Source organism: Bos mutus, chromosome 11 (assembly GCF_027580195.1).
Source record: "Bos mutus isolate GX-2022 chromosome 11, NWIPB_WYAK_1.1, whole genome shotgun sequence".
Lineage (NCBI taxonomy): Eukaryota > Metazoa > Chordata > Mammalia > Artiodactyla > Bovidae > Bos > Bos mutus.
This window is the reverse complement of record NC_091627.1, coordinates 75,488,528-75,506,624: the sequence shown is the minus strand read 5'-3', so window position 1 is coordinate 75,506,624 and position 18,097 is coordinate 75,488,528. Positions and strand designations below refer to the sequence as shown.

Here is an 18,097-nt window from a genome sequence, read left to right as displayed (position 1 = left end):
GAGGATGAGATGGCTGGATGGCATCACCAACTCGATGCACATGAGTTGGGTGAACTCTGGGAGTTGGTGATGGACAGGGAGGCCTGGTGTGCTGTGATTCATGGGGTTGCTAAGAGTCGGACACAACCGAGTGACTGAACTGAACTGAACTGAACTGAAGGACTTACTAGGGCTTCCCTGCTATCTTAGCTGGTAAAGAATCTGCCTGCAATGCAGGAGACCCCAGTTCGATTCTTGGTTGGGACGATCCCCTGGAGAAGGGATAGACTACCCATTCCAGTATTCACAGGCTTCCCTGGTGGCTCAAATGGTAAAGAATCCACCTGTGACACGGCAGACCTGGGTTTGATCCCTGGGTTGTGAAGATCCCCTGGAGGAGGGCATGGCAACTCATTCCACTAATCTTGCCTGGAGAATCCCATGGACAGAGGAGCCTGGTGGGCTACGGTCCATAGGATCACAGAGAGTTGGACATGAGTGAAGCGACTTGGCAAGCATGCATACTTTTGATTTCTTTCTCAATCTGTTTTATATCTACTGCAAGTTTTTCTTTTGTGGTTGCAATGAGGCTTACATAAATATCTTATATTTGTAACTTGCTCTTTTAAGATGATAACTTAATTTTTTTTAGCATGTAGAAACATGGATTTGAGTTGTGGGGGTCTACTTATATGCAGATATATTTCAATAGTAGTAGATATTATGGTGCTATGAGGTCTGTGGTTGGCTGAATCTGCAGATGTAGAGGAATTGTAGATATGGAGGGATGACTATAAGTTTTATGTTGGTTAAACCCTGTGTTGTTCAAGGATCAACTATACTTCTCCCCCTCACACTTTAGGTTATTGATGTTATACCTCACAATTTTTTATATTGTGTGTCCAATGTGTAGTTATTAATTTTAATATATTTATTTTTTAACTTTTAGATTAATTGTAGGTGATTTATGCATCACCATCACAATATTAGGAAAATGACTTTGACTATATATTTACCATTACCAGAGTTTTACACATGCAATCATGCGTTTTTATGATGTTAATTAACATCTTTTTATGTCTTCTTGAAGAATGTCTTTTAGCATTTCTTGTAAGGCAAGTCTAGTAATGAGCTCCCACATGGATTGGAATTTTATGTTCCCTTGTCTGTTTCTGAGCTACTCTGTGTAGGGAAAGGAAGACATTCTACTCATTTTTGTAATCCTACTGCTTAGCACATTGAGTGCTTCCTAGTAGGTGCTTGATCAATGTGAAAGTGAAAACTGCTCAACTGTGTCCAACTTCTTGCGATCCTATGGACTGTAGCCTGCTAGGCTCCTCTGTCCGTGGAATTCTCCAGGCCAGAATACTGAAGTAGGTAGCCGTTCCTTTCTCCAGGGGATCTTCCCAACCCAGGAATCAAACCGGGGTCTCCTGCATTGCAGGTGGATTCTTTACCAGCTGATCTACCAGGGAAGCCCTTAATCAGTATATGTCGAATTAAAAAAAAAATGATGTTTGAGCCAAGTTTTTACAGATGAGGTGGGTATATCAGGCAGACAGATACAAGGAGGATCTTCTAGCAGGAGCATAACATGCGTAAATCACGGCAGTCTGAAGGACGAGGCCAGTTTCAGGAAGAAATTTGAGACAGGTAGTAGATGGTGAGGGAGTCCGGGAGCAGACTCCTGAGGGGGAAGACTTCAGAGGGATGGAGGCTGTTTCTGGAAATTAAGAGGTCAGACTTGTGGCCACATGTGGCTAAAGTTAATGACGGTGTAAGGCACTGCAAGTAAGTAAGTTAAAGCATTATGAAGCTGAGATCCAACCTGGGGGATCCATAAAGGTGTTGAAGTCACCAGAAAGGTGCAAGACGGGGAAGAATATGGGGACAGAATAAGGTATCCTGAGTTTTGATGAATGTGGTGAAGTTTCCCTGAAGGGCAGAGTAGGGTCAATATGGATGTGGGTCCCAGTGAAGGTGACGATACTGACCCACCAGCTATGAAGAACTAAGACAATTTTTAAGTCTTATCAATTGAGCAGCCCCTGGAAAACTCTGTTCTCAAACCTGGGGGATCCATAAAGGTGTTGAAGTCACCAGAAAGGTGCAAGACGGGGAAGAATATGGGGACAGAATAAGGTATCCTGAGTTTTGATGAATGTGGTGAAGTTCTCTGAAGGGCAGAGTAGGGTCAATATGGATGTGGGTCCCAGTGAAGGTGACGATGCTGACCCGCCAGCTATGAAGAACTAAGACAATTTTTAAGTCTTATCAATTGAGCAGCCCCTGGAAAACTCTGTTCTCAAAGGTGCGATCAGAAGTATGCTGTGGAATGATGGTTGATTCTCCTCTCTCAAATCTACCTCCCTCTTACCTCCTAACTGAATCTGGCTTTACCTGGAGACTGCTCAGTGGGGACGTGGCGTGTTGAGGGGAACCTGCTCTTCCCCCTAGGTTGGTTTGTCTCAGTATCAGCATCAGTGCTCCTCTGGCTGCCCTGGTCTGTTCTCATAGGCCGTAGAGTGATTGTAGGCAGGGGAGCAGAAAGGATGCTGAAAACCTTCCTTCCCTTTGCCATGCTTCCTGCTATATCCCATTCCTTCATTACTATGTGAATGCTGTTGTGACGGCAGTTTGTGTGTTAAAGAATTTCTATATTAAAATACTTTGTCTAAAAATAAAAAATATCTTAGGGAGGGAAAAAAAAGTCTTGGAAACCGTGAGTAGTTTTCTCAGTAGTAGGGAAGGGGGCGCATCAGTCCATCTCCATTTCTTCATGCAGACCCATCATTAACATCTGTGGTAATCGGTTCACAGTGCCCATGGAAGTATTGACTCATAGTTACTCTCTTCTCCGCCCATCCCGATTCCATCTGGTGTGGGACCACCTGCATCTGTCAGCTCTGTCCACACCCCAGAACAGTGATCCTCAGGCCTCGTGGTATGCCCTAGGAGTGTGGTTCACCATAGGGAGGACAAAGTAGACCCGGATTATTTGGGCAGGAGATCTGGGGGCCCCAAGTATCAGCACATTCAGTGCAGGCTTGGGTGGTCATGTCCCCTTGGCCTTGTGGACTCCTAGCCCCCTTGGCTGTGCTGGAGCATGGCTAGAGCAGGGCCGCTGCACTGTAGTGACCGTGGCAAACTGACTACTGCAGATGTTAATTATCACAGACCTGGCTGAGGTCTCTGGGCACTTCTGCCTTCATGTTGCTTTGTTAAGTGATTGATTGTGGCAGAGAAAAGGGCCCAGGCCACGCCATGGTTTTGTCCTCTTCAAACAATGAGCTCTTTCAGGGATGAACAAAAATACACTTCAAATTTATTCCCTTCTTGAGGAAATAATTTAGAGTTTTCAAACTCCTCAACTACCTCAACCCACAGCCGAGTTTGGCCTGTGATTAGTTACACATCCTGGGTTAGTGTACACTTCATGGACTTCAGTTAGTTTCCCTCTTGGCTTTTGCTGAGCTCAGCTGCCTGCCAGTTAGGGGGACACTGTGCCTGGGATTAGGAGGAGAAATGTTACAGGGAATTAGCCAAAAAAAAAAAAAAATTCCTGCTCACCTGCATGCTTGACTTTGCTTTGTGATTCTGTTTTCTCTGTTGATTGAACTAAATCCATGCCATCAAGGCTCCACTGTGACCAAACACCAGCTGTGAGAGAACATGGTCAGCTCCTGGTCTAGTCTTGCTGCTGGAAGTGTCTGATTTAGGCCACTGCCCTTCGTTCATGCTGAGAGTGGTGTTTCCAGTATCTCTGTGTGTTATCGCTCAGTCGTGTCCGACTCTCTGTGACCTGTGGACTGTAGCCATCCAGGCTCTTCTGTCCATGAAATTCTCCAGGCAAGAATACTGGAGTGGGTTGCCACGCCCTCTTCCAGGGGATCTTCTGGACTCAGGGATTGAACCTGTGTCTCCTGCATTGCAGGCGGATTCTTTACCACTGAGCCAAAGGGAAGCCAATATCTCTACTTCTATAACTAGGAAGGGGACAACAGGAGCTTGAATTCTAGTCTTACTCTGCCTTCCCTTAGCTGTATGACTCTAGATGGGCCACATTCTGTACTTCAGAATGGTGATTTCTTCTTTTATAACAAAAGAACCCTTCCTACCTCACAGAAATGTTTTGAGGATCTAATGAGCCAATGAAAGTCGATGTCTTCTAGAATGTGTAAAGCCCATTGAAATTTCAGAGATTATTATCTCTATGGTGTGAGCCATTTATCATCTTCTTTACAAAGTGACAACTCTGTAGGAGAGCAGCTTTGCTGTAGAGAGGGTGGAGAGAATGGTGGGGGTGGGGAGGATGTAAAGTGGAGGCTGGGGAAACTGGAAGGGTGGGGGCTGAGGAGAATGAGGTGGAGCAAGCTGTTGGAGGTAATGAAAAGTGGCTGAATTCAGGATCTCCTAGTGTTTAATGCTAGGCCAGGCCATCAACACACAATGACTCAATTAATAGTTACTACAACCTTCCCAATATTTTTCTGCCACTTCACCTATTTAGAAGTAAAGCTATAACAGTAACCCAGCCACCTGTATTTTTTGTCCTTGTTCCTCTCTCCCACCCCCTTTTTCTCTGCTCCAGCCATACAGACCTTATTTTTCTAGAACACAACAAACAGCCTAGCCTAAGGGCTTTTGTACTTGCTCTTTCCTCTGCTCAAACCAACCTTCCCTCAATATCCACATGTCTCACTTTCCACTTCCCTTCTGTTTTTAGTCTAAAGTCATCTTTTTAGGGAGGCCTTTAATTATTCCCTGACAGTTTATATTACATCCTGCTTCCCTGCTTTGTGCTTTGTTATGGGAACCTACCAGTGTCCAGCACTCCATATATTTTACTTATTTAACTTGTGTGTCTTCTGCTCCCTTTACTAGAATGTAAATTCCCTGAAGGTAGAATTTTCACTGGATTATCTACCGCTGTTTTTCCAGCGACTGGAGTAGTGCTTGGGTTACACTAGTTCAGTTGCTCAGTCGTGTAAGACTTTTTGTGACCCCATGGACTGCAGCATGCCAGGCTTCCCTGTCTATTACCAACTCCCAGAACCTACTCAGACTCATGTCCATAGCATTGGTGATGCCATCCGACCATCTCATCCTCTCTCATCCCCTTCTCCTCCTGCCTTCAATCTTTCCCAGCATCAGGGTCCTTTCCAATGAGTCATTTCTCATCAGGTGGCCAAAGAATTGGACTTTCAGCTTCAGCATAGTCCTTCCAATGAATATTCAGGACTGATTTCCTTTAGGATAGACTGGTTGGATCTCCTTGCAGTCCAAGGGACTCTCAAGAGTCTTCTCCAACACAGTGTTGAGTGGGTTACACTAGGCACTCAATAAATATTCGTTAAATGAGAGAATGAATGAGTGGAAAACAGAACTCTGTGGGCTTCTTCTGAGTGAGTTTTTGATTTCTAGAGGTAGCCACCAGTGATAAAATTTATCCCAACACCAAATATTTACATAATCCCAAATGCTTCACCATTATGTCTTTTGATTAGACTCCCTTCCACAAGTAAATTGGCTCTTGAATTTTGATCTAAAGCTGTTCACTGAAATACATAGAAAACTAAGCTGCCTGAAGCACGCCAGACATCCTAGGAAAGAGGATTAACACACCAGCCCGACTGACCCACATCCAATGTTCTGTTAGCTTATGTTGGATGGGGGTCTTCCAGGGCTCTTTCCTGAGGAAGCACTACCCTGGCCTGTGATACTGGGAGCCTGGACTGGAAGCCGCTCATGCTGTATGTGAAATAGATGGAGAGGAGAATTTTGTCAGGGTTTCTGTAGGGATGCGGCCTGTGAAAGGTTTCCATCTCTATAGACAGAGGCAATTTTTTCTTACTGGTATTTTTCAGGTTTTCTTGCTTCATCTCCTCCTTTCTCTTCCTCCCCCTCGCCCCCACCTAAAGGGAAACAGAAACATATAACAATTTGCTAGATTGATTTTTGGGAGACAGGAACCCTGTGGTACAGCTTCTGCTGTTTATGAAACAACTTAAAACCTTCTCTACCCAAGCCTCTTCTTTATGCACCTCATTAATACCTGGAAGTTTAAAGGACCCTAGCTAATGATACGTGGGGGGGAAATTGCCCGAGAATTCTCTAAATGCAGAGCCAAGAATGCTCTTTGCATCTTATTATGTGGAAACTATCACTAAAAATAAGATGACTTTTATGATATTCTCTCTTTGTATTTGTCTCTAAAGAAGATATCAAAATTCAAGGAATCCTGTGTTGTAAAGTAAACAGAAGAAAAGGAAGCAAGAGCACACAGATGACACTCTGAAAAACTTTGGGATTTAGTGCCTTTTTGAGACTTTCCTATCCCAGAACAGAACACTCAGGGGCTGTGGGTACTGCTATTGGAGAGAAGACCTGGGCTCCTGGAAAGGACTGAACTGTCTTTATATTGACATCTGAAGTGAAGAGGCTTTGAAGACCTTCAGAAATATTTTCCCATTACTCATCCTTTAAACTGGATCTTGGAAATGCAGATGTACATTGTACATGGAGCCCTGGGAAGTCTAAACATCATGGAATGAAGGGTGGACCTTTCTATTGTGATCTAAGACTGAGGCCATTCAGGGTTTTGAGTTGAAGTCTTTGCAATGAGTTGAAAGTGTTTTAAGCCGGAGATGGGCAAGTACTGGAGTCCGGGCCTGGCTCCTCTCCACAGTACTCCTTTGTTTAACTTGTCCTGCCCTGTCCTCTTTCTCCTCCTCCTCACATCTCCATTCTTCCTATCCAAGTGTGTGTGTGTGTTTGTTTTCTCTTTTTTTTCCCTACTCTCTTTCTCCTTTTCCTTTTCTTGGGCAATGTCTGACTCTAGCAGTTGCTTTCAGATCTAAGAAACTTCTAAAGTTTGTTCCAGGGAAAAGTAGAAGAGACTAACTTGGGGAGAGGAGCTGGATGAGGTGGAGAGAGAGAGAGGGGAGGGGTGACGACACAGGATGTGAGTTGTTAGGTGCCATATGTGTCCTGACCTTGAGCCTCACGGTCTTCATCCCATGGGAGAGGATTTGAATCGACTCAGGGTGAGGATGAGATTGCCAGTGTCCCTCCCACTGCAGCTCCCCGTCTGCCTCTCTGACTGGGAGAGCCATCCTTCCAACCTAGAGGCTCAATGTGGCATAGCTTCATTTTCACACCTCCCTTACAGGCAGGACAGTAATCTTCCATAATGGGTAGGAAGGAACATTTGCTGACAGTCTTTGGGGAGAAATTTTCTCCCCTTGAAAATACGATGCATGAAGGAAAGACCTCTCTTTGTTTCTGGGTTCATTCCTGCCTACCTGTGGTGTCTGGAACTGCTGCAGCAGCCTTGCTACCATGACGAAGGCATGGTGGAACACTCCAAGTATGGTGGGGCAAAGACACAGAAAGGTCCTGTGTCCTTGAGACCACTGAGCTGCTCACCCAAGTTTGGAGCATCTTATATAATTGGCCTTCATATTTAAGGCATTTTTTTTACTTGGAGTTTCTGCTATTTGCAGCTGAAAGAAAGCATTTTGATGAGAACAAGCAAGCATGACCTCCTGGTTGGGCTTTATTTTGTGCTGACTGTTAGTTTCTTTAGTGTCATATATTAAACAGATAAAGTTTTCTATATATTTGTCCTCTTTCTCTACTGCTGTCTTCTGTCTCTATTTGGATTACTATCCAGAATCAGAAACTTCATTCTTTGCTTGTTTCTATAAATTTTCCTATTAAAATGAAATTCTTCATAAGCCCAAAGTTTACAGCTCTCACACCAGAATTAAAAAAAAAAAAATCAGTTTCAGTGATCTTTTTCTGCTTTCTAATGGGTGCTAAAAGATACTGGCCTAAATAAGGCAGAGTATCACTTCTGGTAAGATCTGTTATATTTTGCTGATGCAAGCGCGAGAGGGGTCTTTCCTCTTGTTTTATCCTTCCCTCTGTGTATCTTTTCCAGAAACAAGGTCTGAAGGGTATTTTGTATTTAATGAGTGGTGACTTGTAGTGAAATAGTTTCTGGTGCCATCAGCCCTCTTTGCATTATTGCTTCTGTGTGTGGCAAGATAAAAATTATTTATTAATCTGTAAAGCCAGCTCATCATTTCACTCTGTTCCCTAAGAGCTTCTGGATTTACTCATTTGGTCTCTTTGTTCTGACCCCTCCAAGGAGAATCCTATATTATCTGTCAGCTTCTTAGGATTCAGTGAAGGAGGATCTGGAGGAAAGGAGGGTTGAGGCAGAAGGTGATAAGAGAGGCTGGCCAGGATGGGACTGAAGGAGGTTATGGTGGATTAAAGCTTGAGGAAAGGTATATGGGAACAGGTCTGGGTTCAGTTTAGGGGGCTGGGAGGTATGCATGCAGGGCTGGCATTCACCCTGTTTGTATTAGGATGGCCCAATTGATTGCTCACCACCAGGGTTCCTTCTGAGATCAGTCCCTGGGCTGTACCAGTTGTTAGTATTTTGAATATCACCTCTGGAGATATGGGTACTTTAAGAAATCCTTGGGAGACACTGGCCCTCTTTATGGTATTCAAGATTATGAATAGAAATTTTAGAAAAAGAGAAACTTGGGATAACATTTTGATATTTCTTTTGGTTGTGTTTGTTTTTCTTTTTCTGTTCCTTTTCCTTCTTCCTCCCCCTTTGCCTTCCCCTCTTCCCCCCTTTCCCTGGGTCACCATGCATCCTGAAGCACCATTCTGGAAGATGCAGACTCGAGGTGTTACCTGTATAATCACTGTTTAGAAGGGAGAGTAACTGATACACTGGATTCGTTTTTTTTTTTTTTTTTTTTTTTTAATTCAAATACAGGAAATAGAGAAAGTGTTTTCCTCTTAGGATTTGTCTAAAGGGTTTGAAATGCTTGATGTAGTTGCCTATAAATATATCTGCTGGTTTGAGGAAAGTCTTATCTCTTACCACGAAGTGTATGACAGAGTAACTGAATGAAAGCCTTCTGAGGTTCTCTTGGTGTATGTTTATCTTTGAATATATTCTTGACTCTCAGAACCACTATCTGTTAAATCATTGTGTCATCAACAGCTATGCTGTGAAATAATTAATACTGTATCCTATTTTTAATTTAGATGCTACTTGCTTTTTAGTCCAAATTCAGAAATACATCCCCTCTGGTGACAAACAATGAAAAAAAATGATTGCAGATGGAGTTAGGAGAGCCCAACAGTGTGGCAGTGGAGTCCTAGGGGGGAAAATACTAATGAAAATACTTTATTTTCATATAACTCTGGAGCCATGCTCTCCAATAGAAATACAATTCTATTGGAAATAGAATAGAAATGGAATAGAAAACTATTCACTTAGGTAATTTTAAATATTCTAGCAGCCACATTAACAAATGTAAAAAGAAATAGGTGAGATTAATTTTTAAATGTATTTTTCTCAGGCTGTCCAAAATAATACTTGTTCCAAGATGTAATCATTATCTAAATTATTGAGATATTGTAATTCTTTTTGCACTAAATATTTGAAACCCATTGTGTCTTTTACTCATAGCATGTCTCAGTTCAGGCTATTTGGATTTCAAATACTCGATGGCTACATGTGGCTAAAGGGTACTGCACTGACCTGCTCAGTTCGAGACTATTTCTATGGATACGTATTCCATTTTTCACTCAATGTTCATAATAGATCAGGGGATGCCAGGTCACATATGCACAGATGATTGGTTTTTCTTCAGTTCAGTCACTCAGTCATGTCCGACTCTTTGTGACCCCATGAATTGCAGCACACCAGGCCTCCCTGTCCATCACCAACTCCCGGAGTTGACTCTAACTCATGTCCATCGAGTCAGTGATGCCATCCTGCCATCTCATCCTCTGTCGTCCCCTTCTCCTCCTGCCCCCAATCCCTCCCAGCATCAGGGTCTTTTCCAATGAGTCAACTCTTCGCATGAGGTGGCTAAAGTATTGGAGTTTCAGCTTCAGCATCATTCCTTCCAATGAACACCCAGGACTGATCTCCTTTAGGATGGACAGGTTGGATCTCCTTGCAGTCCAAGGGACTCTCAAGAGTCCTCTCCAACACCACAGTTCAAAAACATCAATACTTTGGCGCTCAGCTTTCTTCCCAGTCCAACTCTCACATCCATACATGACCACAGGAAAAACCATAGCCTTGACTAGACGGACCTTTGTTGGAAAAGTAATATCTCTGGTTTTTCTTCAGCTCTTGTTAATTCATTTGGGACCAACTTTTGAAATGTTTGCCATGGGCTAAGAGAAGGAAGGATTGGCTTTGACATGGAACAAGGATACTCTCAGAGTAGACTTGGAGCTTTGTGGGCTGGTTGTGGGGATTTGTGGTTATTTATTCTCCAAGCCAGGCTTCAGCAATATGTGAACCGTGAACTTCCAGATGTTCAAGCTGGCTTTAGAAAAGGCAGAGGAACCAGAGATCAAATTGCCAACATCTGCTGGATCATGGAAAAAGCAAGAGAGTTCCAGAGAAGCATCTATTTCTGCTTTATTGACTATGCCAAAGCCTTTGACTGTGTGGATCACAATAAACTGGAAAATTCTGAAAGAGATGGGAATACCAGACCACCTGATCTGCCTCTTGAGAAATTTGTATGTAGGTCAGGAAGCAACAGTTAGAACTGGACATGGAACAACAGACTGGTTCCAAATAGGAAAAGGAGTACATCAAGGCTGTATATTGTCACCCTGCTTATTTAACTTCTATGCAGAGTACATCATGAGAGGCACTGGACTGGAAGAAACACAGGCTGGAATCAAGATTGCTGGGAGAAATATCAATAACCTCAGATATGCAGATGACACCACCCTTATGGCAGAAAGTGAAGAGGAACTGAAAAGCCTCTTGATGAAAGTGAAAGTGGAGAGTGAAAAACTTGGCTTAAAGCTCAACATTCAGAAAACAAAGATCATGGTGTCTGGTCCCATCACTTCATGGGAAATAGATGGGGAAACAGTGGAAACAGTGTCAGACTTTATTTTCTGGGCTCCAAAATCACTGCAGATGGTGACTGCAGCCATGAAATTAAAAGACGCTTACTCCTTGGAAGGAAAGTTATACCCACCTAGATAGCATATTCAAAAGCAGAGACATTACTTTGCCAACAAAGGTCCATCTAGACAAGGCTATGGTTTTTCCTGTGGTCATGTATGGATGTGAGAGTTGGACTGTGAAGAAAGCTGAGTGCCGAAGAATTGATGCTTTTGAACTGTGTTGTTGGAGAGGACTCTTGAGAGTCCCTTGGGCTGTAAGGAGATCCAACCAGTCCATTCTGAAGGAGATCTGCCCTTGGATTTCTTTGGAAGGAATGATGCTAAAGCTGAAACTCCAGTACTTTGGCCACCTTATGTGAAGATTTAACTCATTGGAAAAGACCCTGATGCTGGGAGGGATTGAGGGCAGGAGGAGAAGGGGACGACAGAGGATGAGATGGCTGGATTGCATCACTGACTTGATGGACATGAGTCTGGGTGAACTCCAGGAGTTGGTGATAGACAGAGAGGCCTGGCATGCTGCGATTCATGGGGTTGCAAAGAGTCGGACACGACTGAGCGACTGAATTGAACTGAACTGATGAGATCCATCTAGTCAAAGCTATGGTTTTTCCAGTAGTCATGCATGGATGTGAGAGTTGGAGTATAAAAAAGCTGAGCACTGAAGAATTGATGCTTTCCAGCTGTGGTGTTGGAGAAGACTCCTGAGAGTCCCTTGGACTGTAAGGAGATCCAACCAGTCAATCTTAAAGGAGATCAGTCCTGAATATTCATTGGAAGGACTGATGCTGAGGCTGAAACTCCAGTACTGTGACCACCTGCTACGAAGAACTGACTCATTGGAAAAGACCCTGATGGTGAGAAAGATTGAAGGCAGGAGGAGAAGGGGACAACAGAGGATGAGATGGTTGGATGGCATCATCGACTCAATGGACATGAATTTGAGTCGGCTCTGGGAGTTGGTGATGAACAGAGAGGCCTGGTGTGCTGCAGCCCGTGGGGTTGCAAAAATTTGGACACGACTGAGCAACTGAGCTGAGCTGATGATCAGATCATCTAAATGGGGTCATTTGTGAAAGCAGGCAGGGGAAGTGTAGTTATTAATTACGAGTAATATGTGATGGAATGAGTTCTAGATCCCAGTCAGGAGAACTAGGTGCAACTTCAGGCATTGATCTGGGAGGAGAGAAGTGAACTTGTTCATCAAGCCTGTTATAACAATAAGTACCTTAAACCCACTTTCTTTTCTAATTGTTATAGTCAGCCCAATAGTTAGATATTATTACCAACTCCCATTGCAGAGGAAGACACTGAGATAGGGAGAAGTCCTGACTTATTGTGGAGTAAGAATGAAATCTCAGCTCCAATTCCAAAGCTGCTGTGTTCTTAACAATATAACCCATAGGCACGCCATATGGGTTGTATACTTCAGTCAGGGTTTGACTGAAGAAGCAGAAGCAGTCATGTACATATATATATATGTATATATATGGCAGGGATTTGTTACAGGGATTTGACTTACACAATTGTGGAGGTTGGTAAAGTGGGCTATGTAAGAATTGTCTCTACATCTGATGCTAGTCTATAGGGCAGGCAGTCATAAAGGGAAGATCACAAGCATGCTTGAAGCCATAAGTGCAAGACAGACTCCACAAGGTCAAACTAAAATCTATTTCTGTTCTTGTTGCTTCTGACCTTGGTGATAAAAGTGTTCTGCTGAAGATGGGGGTTCTTCAACATGGAGCTAAACACATATACTTGACTTAAGAGGCAGAGAACCCGAGGAAGGTTCCAGGGTATGGTGGACCCATTGCATACTCACAGCAGTGAGCTGAATCAACAGATGAGCAACAAAGCGTGAGTGACAAAATGGCTGCAGCTTCCCTTCCATCCTCCTGTTTTCAGGAAAATCTTTCATGTGGCCTACCTTCATGGGAAATATTTAAGAAAAGGGAATTCTGGGAAATGTAGTTCAGCCTACTCAGGTTGACATATTTCAAAGGATCACATAGATATTCAGTAAATATTCATCGAGGGAATGAGTGAGTGAATAAATATTGCACTGCCTCTCTTGCAAGTTCTCTGGGAGTCAGAACATTTAATTTTGGCTTTGCTTCTTATAAGTTGAGCAATTTTGAACAAGTCACTTAACCCTTCGAGTTTTGGGTTCCTCATCTATAAAGCTCCAAGCATAATTCCTGTCGTGCCTGTTTAATAGGACTTTTATAGGGATCAGTTGAGATGATCTGAACAAGAGCACTTTGAACGCTATAAAGTATAGAACAAATGTGATGTAGTACTACATTATTTTAATTATTAATGTTGTTATGAAGTCTTCAGTTTCCTAATGAATCACATGAAGTTAATAGTTTCTGACCAATTTACCTTATGGATGTGCCAGGGAGATTAAATTAGATGAAGTATGTGGAAGTGCTCTGTCAGCATATTCTTCAAAGGCAAGACTTATCTGTCATTCAACACTCAGAAACATTTGTACATTGTGTTTTAGTTCTTGGCTAAATGTCTTAGGGGGATAAGGGTGTAATTGGAACCATTAGTAACCCTGGGAGCTGGGGGGCAGTGGCCATTCCTTGGATGAAAGTTGTGGGCAGTGGATGAGCTTTCTGACCTATAGGTCTGGGCTTGCACTTCATAGCAGCCAAACTTGCTCAGCAGAATGAAGAAATCCCTGCGGAAGTTCTTGGTGAAGATGGCATAGAGGAAGGGGTTGGCACAGGAGTTGATGGGGTAGAACAGGACCAGGAGGATCTTTGACTTGGACACAGTGATGAGGGGCACCTTGAGGGAGGCAGAGATGGCAAAGAAGGAGATGGGTGCCATGCAGAGGAAGTCGGTGAAGATGAGCATGGCCATGCGCTTGGCTATCTTGGTATCACTAGAAGAGGATGTGATGTTGGGATTCCTCACCGTGAGGTAGATGTGAGTGTAGCAGCCACAGATGACCACAAAGGCCAGGACATTGAGCACAAGGAGGGACATAACATAGAGTTGTGACAAGGGGCTGTCAATGTCCATGGGCAGGCAGATGCTCACCTTCATGTAGCTGCTGATGCCAAAGATGGGAAAGAGGGCAACTGCAAAAGCAAAGATCCAGCCCACCAGCATGATGCTGGCAGCATGGCGGAGCTGCACTTTGCATTCGAGCTGCATGGCATGGGTGATGGTATGCCATCTTTCCAGCGTGATGGCGGTCAGAGTGTAGACTGAGAGCTCACTGGCAAAGACAGTGAAAAAGCCGGCAGCATCACAGCCTGCTCCAGTTTGCCAGTCGATGGCATAGTTGTGGTACTGGCTTTTGGTGTGGACATCAACTGAGGCTATGAGCAGCAGGTAGATTCCAATGCAGAGATCGGCAAAGGCCAGATTGCACATGAGGAACCGGGGGACTGTGAGTTTATACTGGCTGGTGATCAGGATCACCAGCACTAGGGTGTTCCCAGTGATGGCCAGGATGCTAATAAACCATATCAAGACTCTGAGAATATCATCCCCCATGATATCTTCACATGGATTAAATGCGTCTGGCTCAGGGGAGCAAGTCACATCAACCACTTCATTGCATAAGTCATAGTCAAATTCACTGTACATCACGTCAAATCCTTTGGCATAGCTGGGCTCATCATCTTCTGCCAAAGAGACTCTCTGACCCCTAGCCTGAGTCATGTCATCAACTTCTTGCCTTAAAATAGATTTGTTGCAAATTGGATGAAGGTCAGAGCTAGAAAAATACAAAAAGGAACAGAGTCAACATGTTGGATCCAGAATGGCAAATATATCACTGTGTTTACACAGGGTAGAGAATGGGATTTCTTCTTGAGACTTTTTTCTTCTAACAGTCTGTCTGCCCTTGAGATTAAGCTCAAGGGTTAATGCTTCTTACTGTAAATGAACAGAACAACTTGTGTGTATATTCCTAGAGTTGGATGGCCCACTCGGGAAACCATCTGGCCACAAACTGAATGTGGGGAGGAAGGCGCCTGGGACTAGCTAAGTCTTACTGTTAAGTGCAGATAATTTACAGACTTGATATCAACTCCATACTCTCCCTTCCCCATCTCTATTCAGCCCTCCCTTCATATGCCTGAGTAGTATACATTCCATTTTCTCTACACTAAACCCCAGTCCAAGAAGCTCTGGACTGTTTCTCTGACTCAAGTGGGAGATTGTCTGCATAGTTTGGAAGATCAGAGTATTTAGTTTGTTCGCAGCCAACTCTGACCCAGCTGTTTGGTACTTGTGCTACTAGGAGGTCTGCTAACTTGCCTGAAATGTTACTGAGGGGTGTATTCTTTATTATTTCACTCCTCAAGGGCCACAGTAAGCCTCAGGCATTGTTTGCAAGGTAAGCCTGGCTCTCTCATTTTCAGCAGTTTGCTAGTGAGATCCCAAAAGGATCTCAGCCTGATAATACAGGTTGTGAGGGATTGTAACTCATGCCCTAGGGAGCTGGATCTTTTCAGGGTCACTTTTTCTGTCTTAGTTTCTCCTCTTTGAACCCCAAAATACAAGAGGCCTTGCCAACAGAATATAGGCACTTCCAGAAGGGACTTGAATGAAAACCAGATAACAAATATTCTTTCCAGACAAGTGGCTAGTACATGTAGAGATGGGGGTAGTAGTTCTGAATAGTTCTGAAGCTAAGTCTTAAGGAATGGGTATGTTTCACACTGGGTCTTCTTTTGAGTGGAAACATACACACATACCCTATTCATTTCCTCCCTCCCTGAGGGACAAGCTCACAGCAATGTTGAGTGACTGCATTTGTCTCAAGCCTTAACAAAACCTCAGAAGTGAGTGGGGAGGTGAGTGTTAAAACTCCTCAAAGACTGCCCTCCCGTCCCCAACCATAAGAAGGAGAGAGTGGGTGGGGTGTGGAAGAGGTAAAGATTCCATTAGGTGCTGAACGATGGGGGCTGGTCAAGTCTGCAGTGGACACGGACTGGACTGAACTTTCCCCATGACCCTCTAGGAGAAGGGGCTGTTAGTGAGAACCCATTCCTCCCTTCTCTCCCTTCCAGAAAGTGAATTGAATTGCTAGGAAGTCATTTTTCCCTTGGGCCTACAGACTCTTTTTTTTTCCCCCTGGAGACTGTGTCATTTTGTTTTGTTTTGTTTTAGAGACTGATAGAGCCTCTTACTTACATCAGTCATAGTTGAAACCAAGGAGGTTAAACAGTTAATAACATATATGGAATTGAAAATGTGCACAAAATCTTTTGGTTTAGCCAGAGATCTTGCAAAAAAAAAGTAAGGCAAGCTCAGAGACTGGCAAAGAGGGAACAAGAGAATCACTGTGTTTTTCCAGTCATTGGATCGGCTGCAGCCCAGTTCTAAGAACAGGAAGTAAGTAACCTGGCACTTGCAGACTGTAATTCGATTCACTGGAATGGATCTAACTAACCATCTAGACACAGCCTTCACTTCCTGGGGCTTATGTTGACTGCTGTGATGATGTTTTTTGTTAATACTGCTACTGGTATATGTTAAGTATTGATGCTTTCCTTTCCTGAAACGGAAGTCACCTAAATGAGTGGGGAAATGGTAAACAATGTATGTCTATGGGAGAAGACTAGAAAGAAAAATGAAAGCCAGGGAAATAAAGTCTTGCCTCTGCAATGCCTCAGCAAATCCTAAGTATTATAAGAAATTGACAATTCAGTTTGGGGTGGAGTTAAAAAGTGGTACTCCTGGACCCCAATAAATCAATGTACAGTTACTTGGGAAGTGCATGGCAGAGTGGCCCAGAGTCTGAGCTTTGAAGATAGACAGACCAGAGAGTTTGAGTCCGACTGGCGTCAGTCAAGTTGTTTACAGTCTCTGAGCCTCAGTTTCTGCCTTTGTGAGAACAGAATAGTGCTGTTACTTTTGTGAAACTTAAATGAGATAAAGGTGCAAAGTTTTAATATGCCTGGCAGTGAGTACTAGGCAGGTATCAGCAATATGAAGACAGAGGATGGTGGTTACGTACTGAGTTCATATTGGGGTCATGCCCTATGTGGGTACTTAATGAATATGCCAAGTGCATCAGTTTAAAATCTAGCTGGAAAGAAAGCACCTGAATATAAGAAATAACAAAACAAGGACAAAATAACAATGTTAGCTGAGTATAGAACTATGACAAGGACATAACCGGTTCAATGACAAATGAGGGAGGGGAGTGGATTGTAAAATTTTTCCATGAGAGTTCAGAAGGGCCATCAGCCAAAATTTCACAGTCACAGGGCCTAAGATTTATACTTTGGGCATTATTTCCAAGTGAAGATTGGAGGGGCAGTTTCATCATGCAACTTTACACTCAAATTTCATTACCTAACCGTGCTACACCTACTATGGTATGGCATGAAGTAACACAATTAAAACACAAATCCCGTGTTTATTATCTTCTGAATAGCATAACCATATTGTTGTGGGTTTGTGAATTTGCTAGATAGAAAGACCAAACATCATTGTGATTTCTGTGTTCTGTCTTGGCATGTCTTCTTTGAAGAGCTGTGGACCTCTCCTTTGCCACACCTGAGAAGCCCCAATGTAATTTAAAATAGGGACCTAGAGAAAGTGAGAGCCCAGTGGTCCAGAGGGACAAGAAAACCCTCAAACCATGGTACAATGTAAGACAGACCTGGAGATTTCCAGTTGGGTGATCCCTGAGGCTACATCTATACTACCAAGGGATAGTGAGACCAGAGGAGTCTGGGCAACTGAGTAAGAGAATATATTCCTATGGTATTGGGTACTGACAGCATGTGATGTGCAGCTCCTTCAGTGGTCTTAACATCCTCTGAGATTTCTCCTGGTGGGTATTTAGTTCCAGGATTTTGGCAGTGAAATACCAATTTCACTGACCTGGCTGTGGATATCTCTTTCTGGACTATAAAAGAGGCAGGCCTTCTGCTTCAGCCCAAGCTCTTAAAAATTCTAGTCCTTAAGAAGAAATTCCCTAGCTCTTGAGCTAACTTGTGGGGAGTGTCTGATTCTGGGGAGTTCCCTAATGATGTGTGCAAATTCTCAAGAGTAGCCCCTTTTCTGCAGACCCTTTACATGGGTCTGAGTGTGGACTGCTGCCTCTTCAATACTTTTAAAACATTTTAGGGTGTATATTATTTGGTTGTTTTGTTTT

General features: G+C 43.4%; 1 protein-coding gene across 4 annotated transcripts in view; it reads right to left on the bottom strand.

Moving 5' to 3' along the window:
• Positions 1–8,785: 8,785 nt before the first annotated feature.
• FSHR (follicle stimulating hormone receptor) overlaps positions 8,786–18,097 on the bottom strand; it is a 196,572-nt gene continuing 187,260 nt past the window's right edge. For all 4 annotated transcript variants that reach the window (XM_070379601.1, XM_070379605.1, XM_070379602.1 and 1 more), the window contains one exon: positions 8,786–14,698. In XM_070379601.1, coding sequence (XP_070235702.1) covers positions 13,465–14,698 — 1,234 coding nt within the window. In that variant the 3' untranslated portion in view covers positions 8,786–13,464. The remainder of the gene's footprint in view (positions 14,699–18,097) is intronic.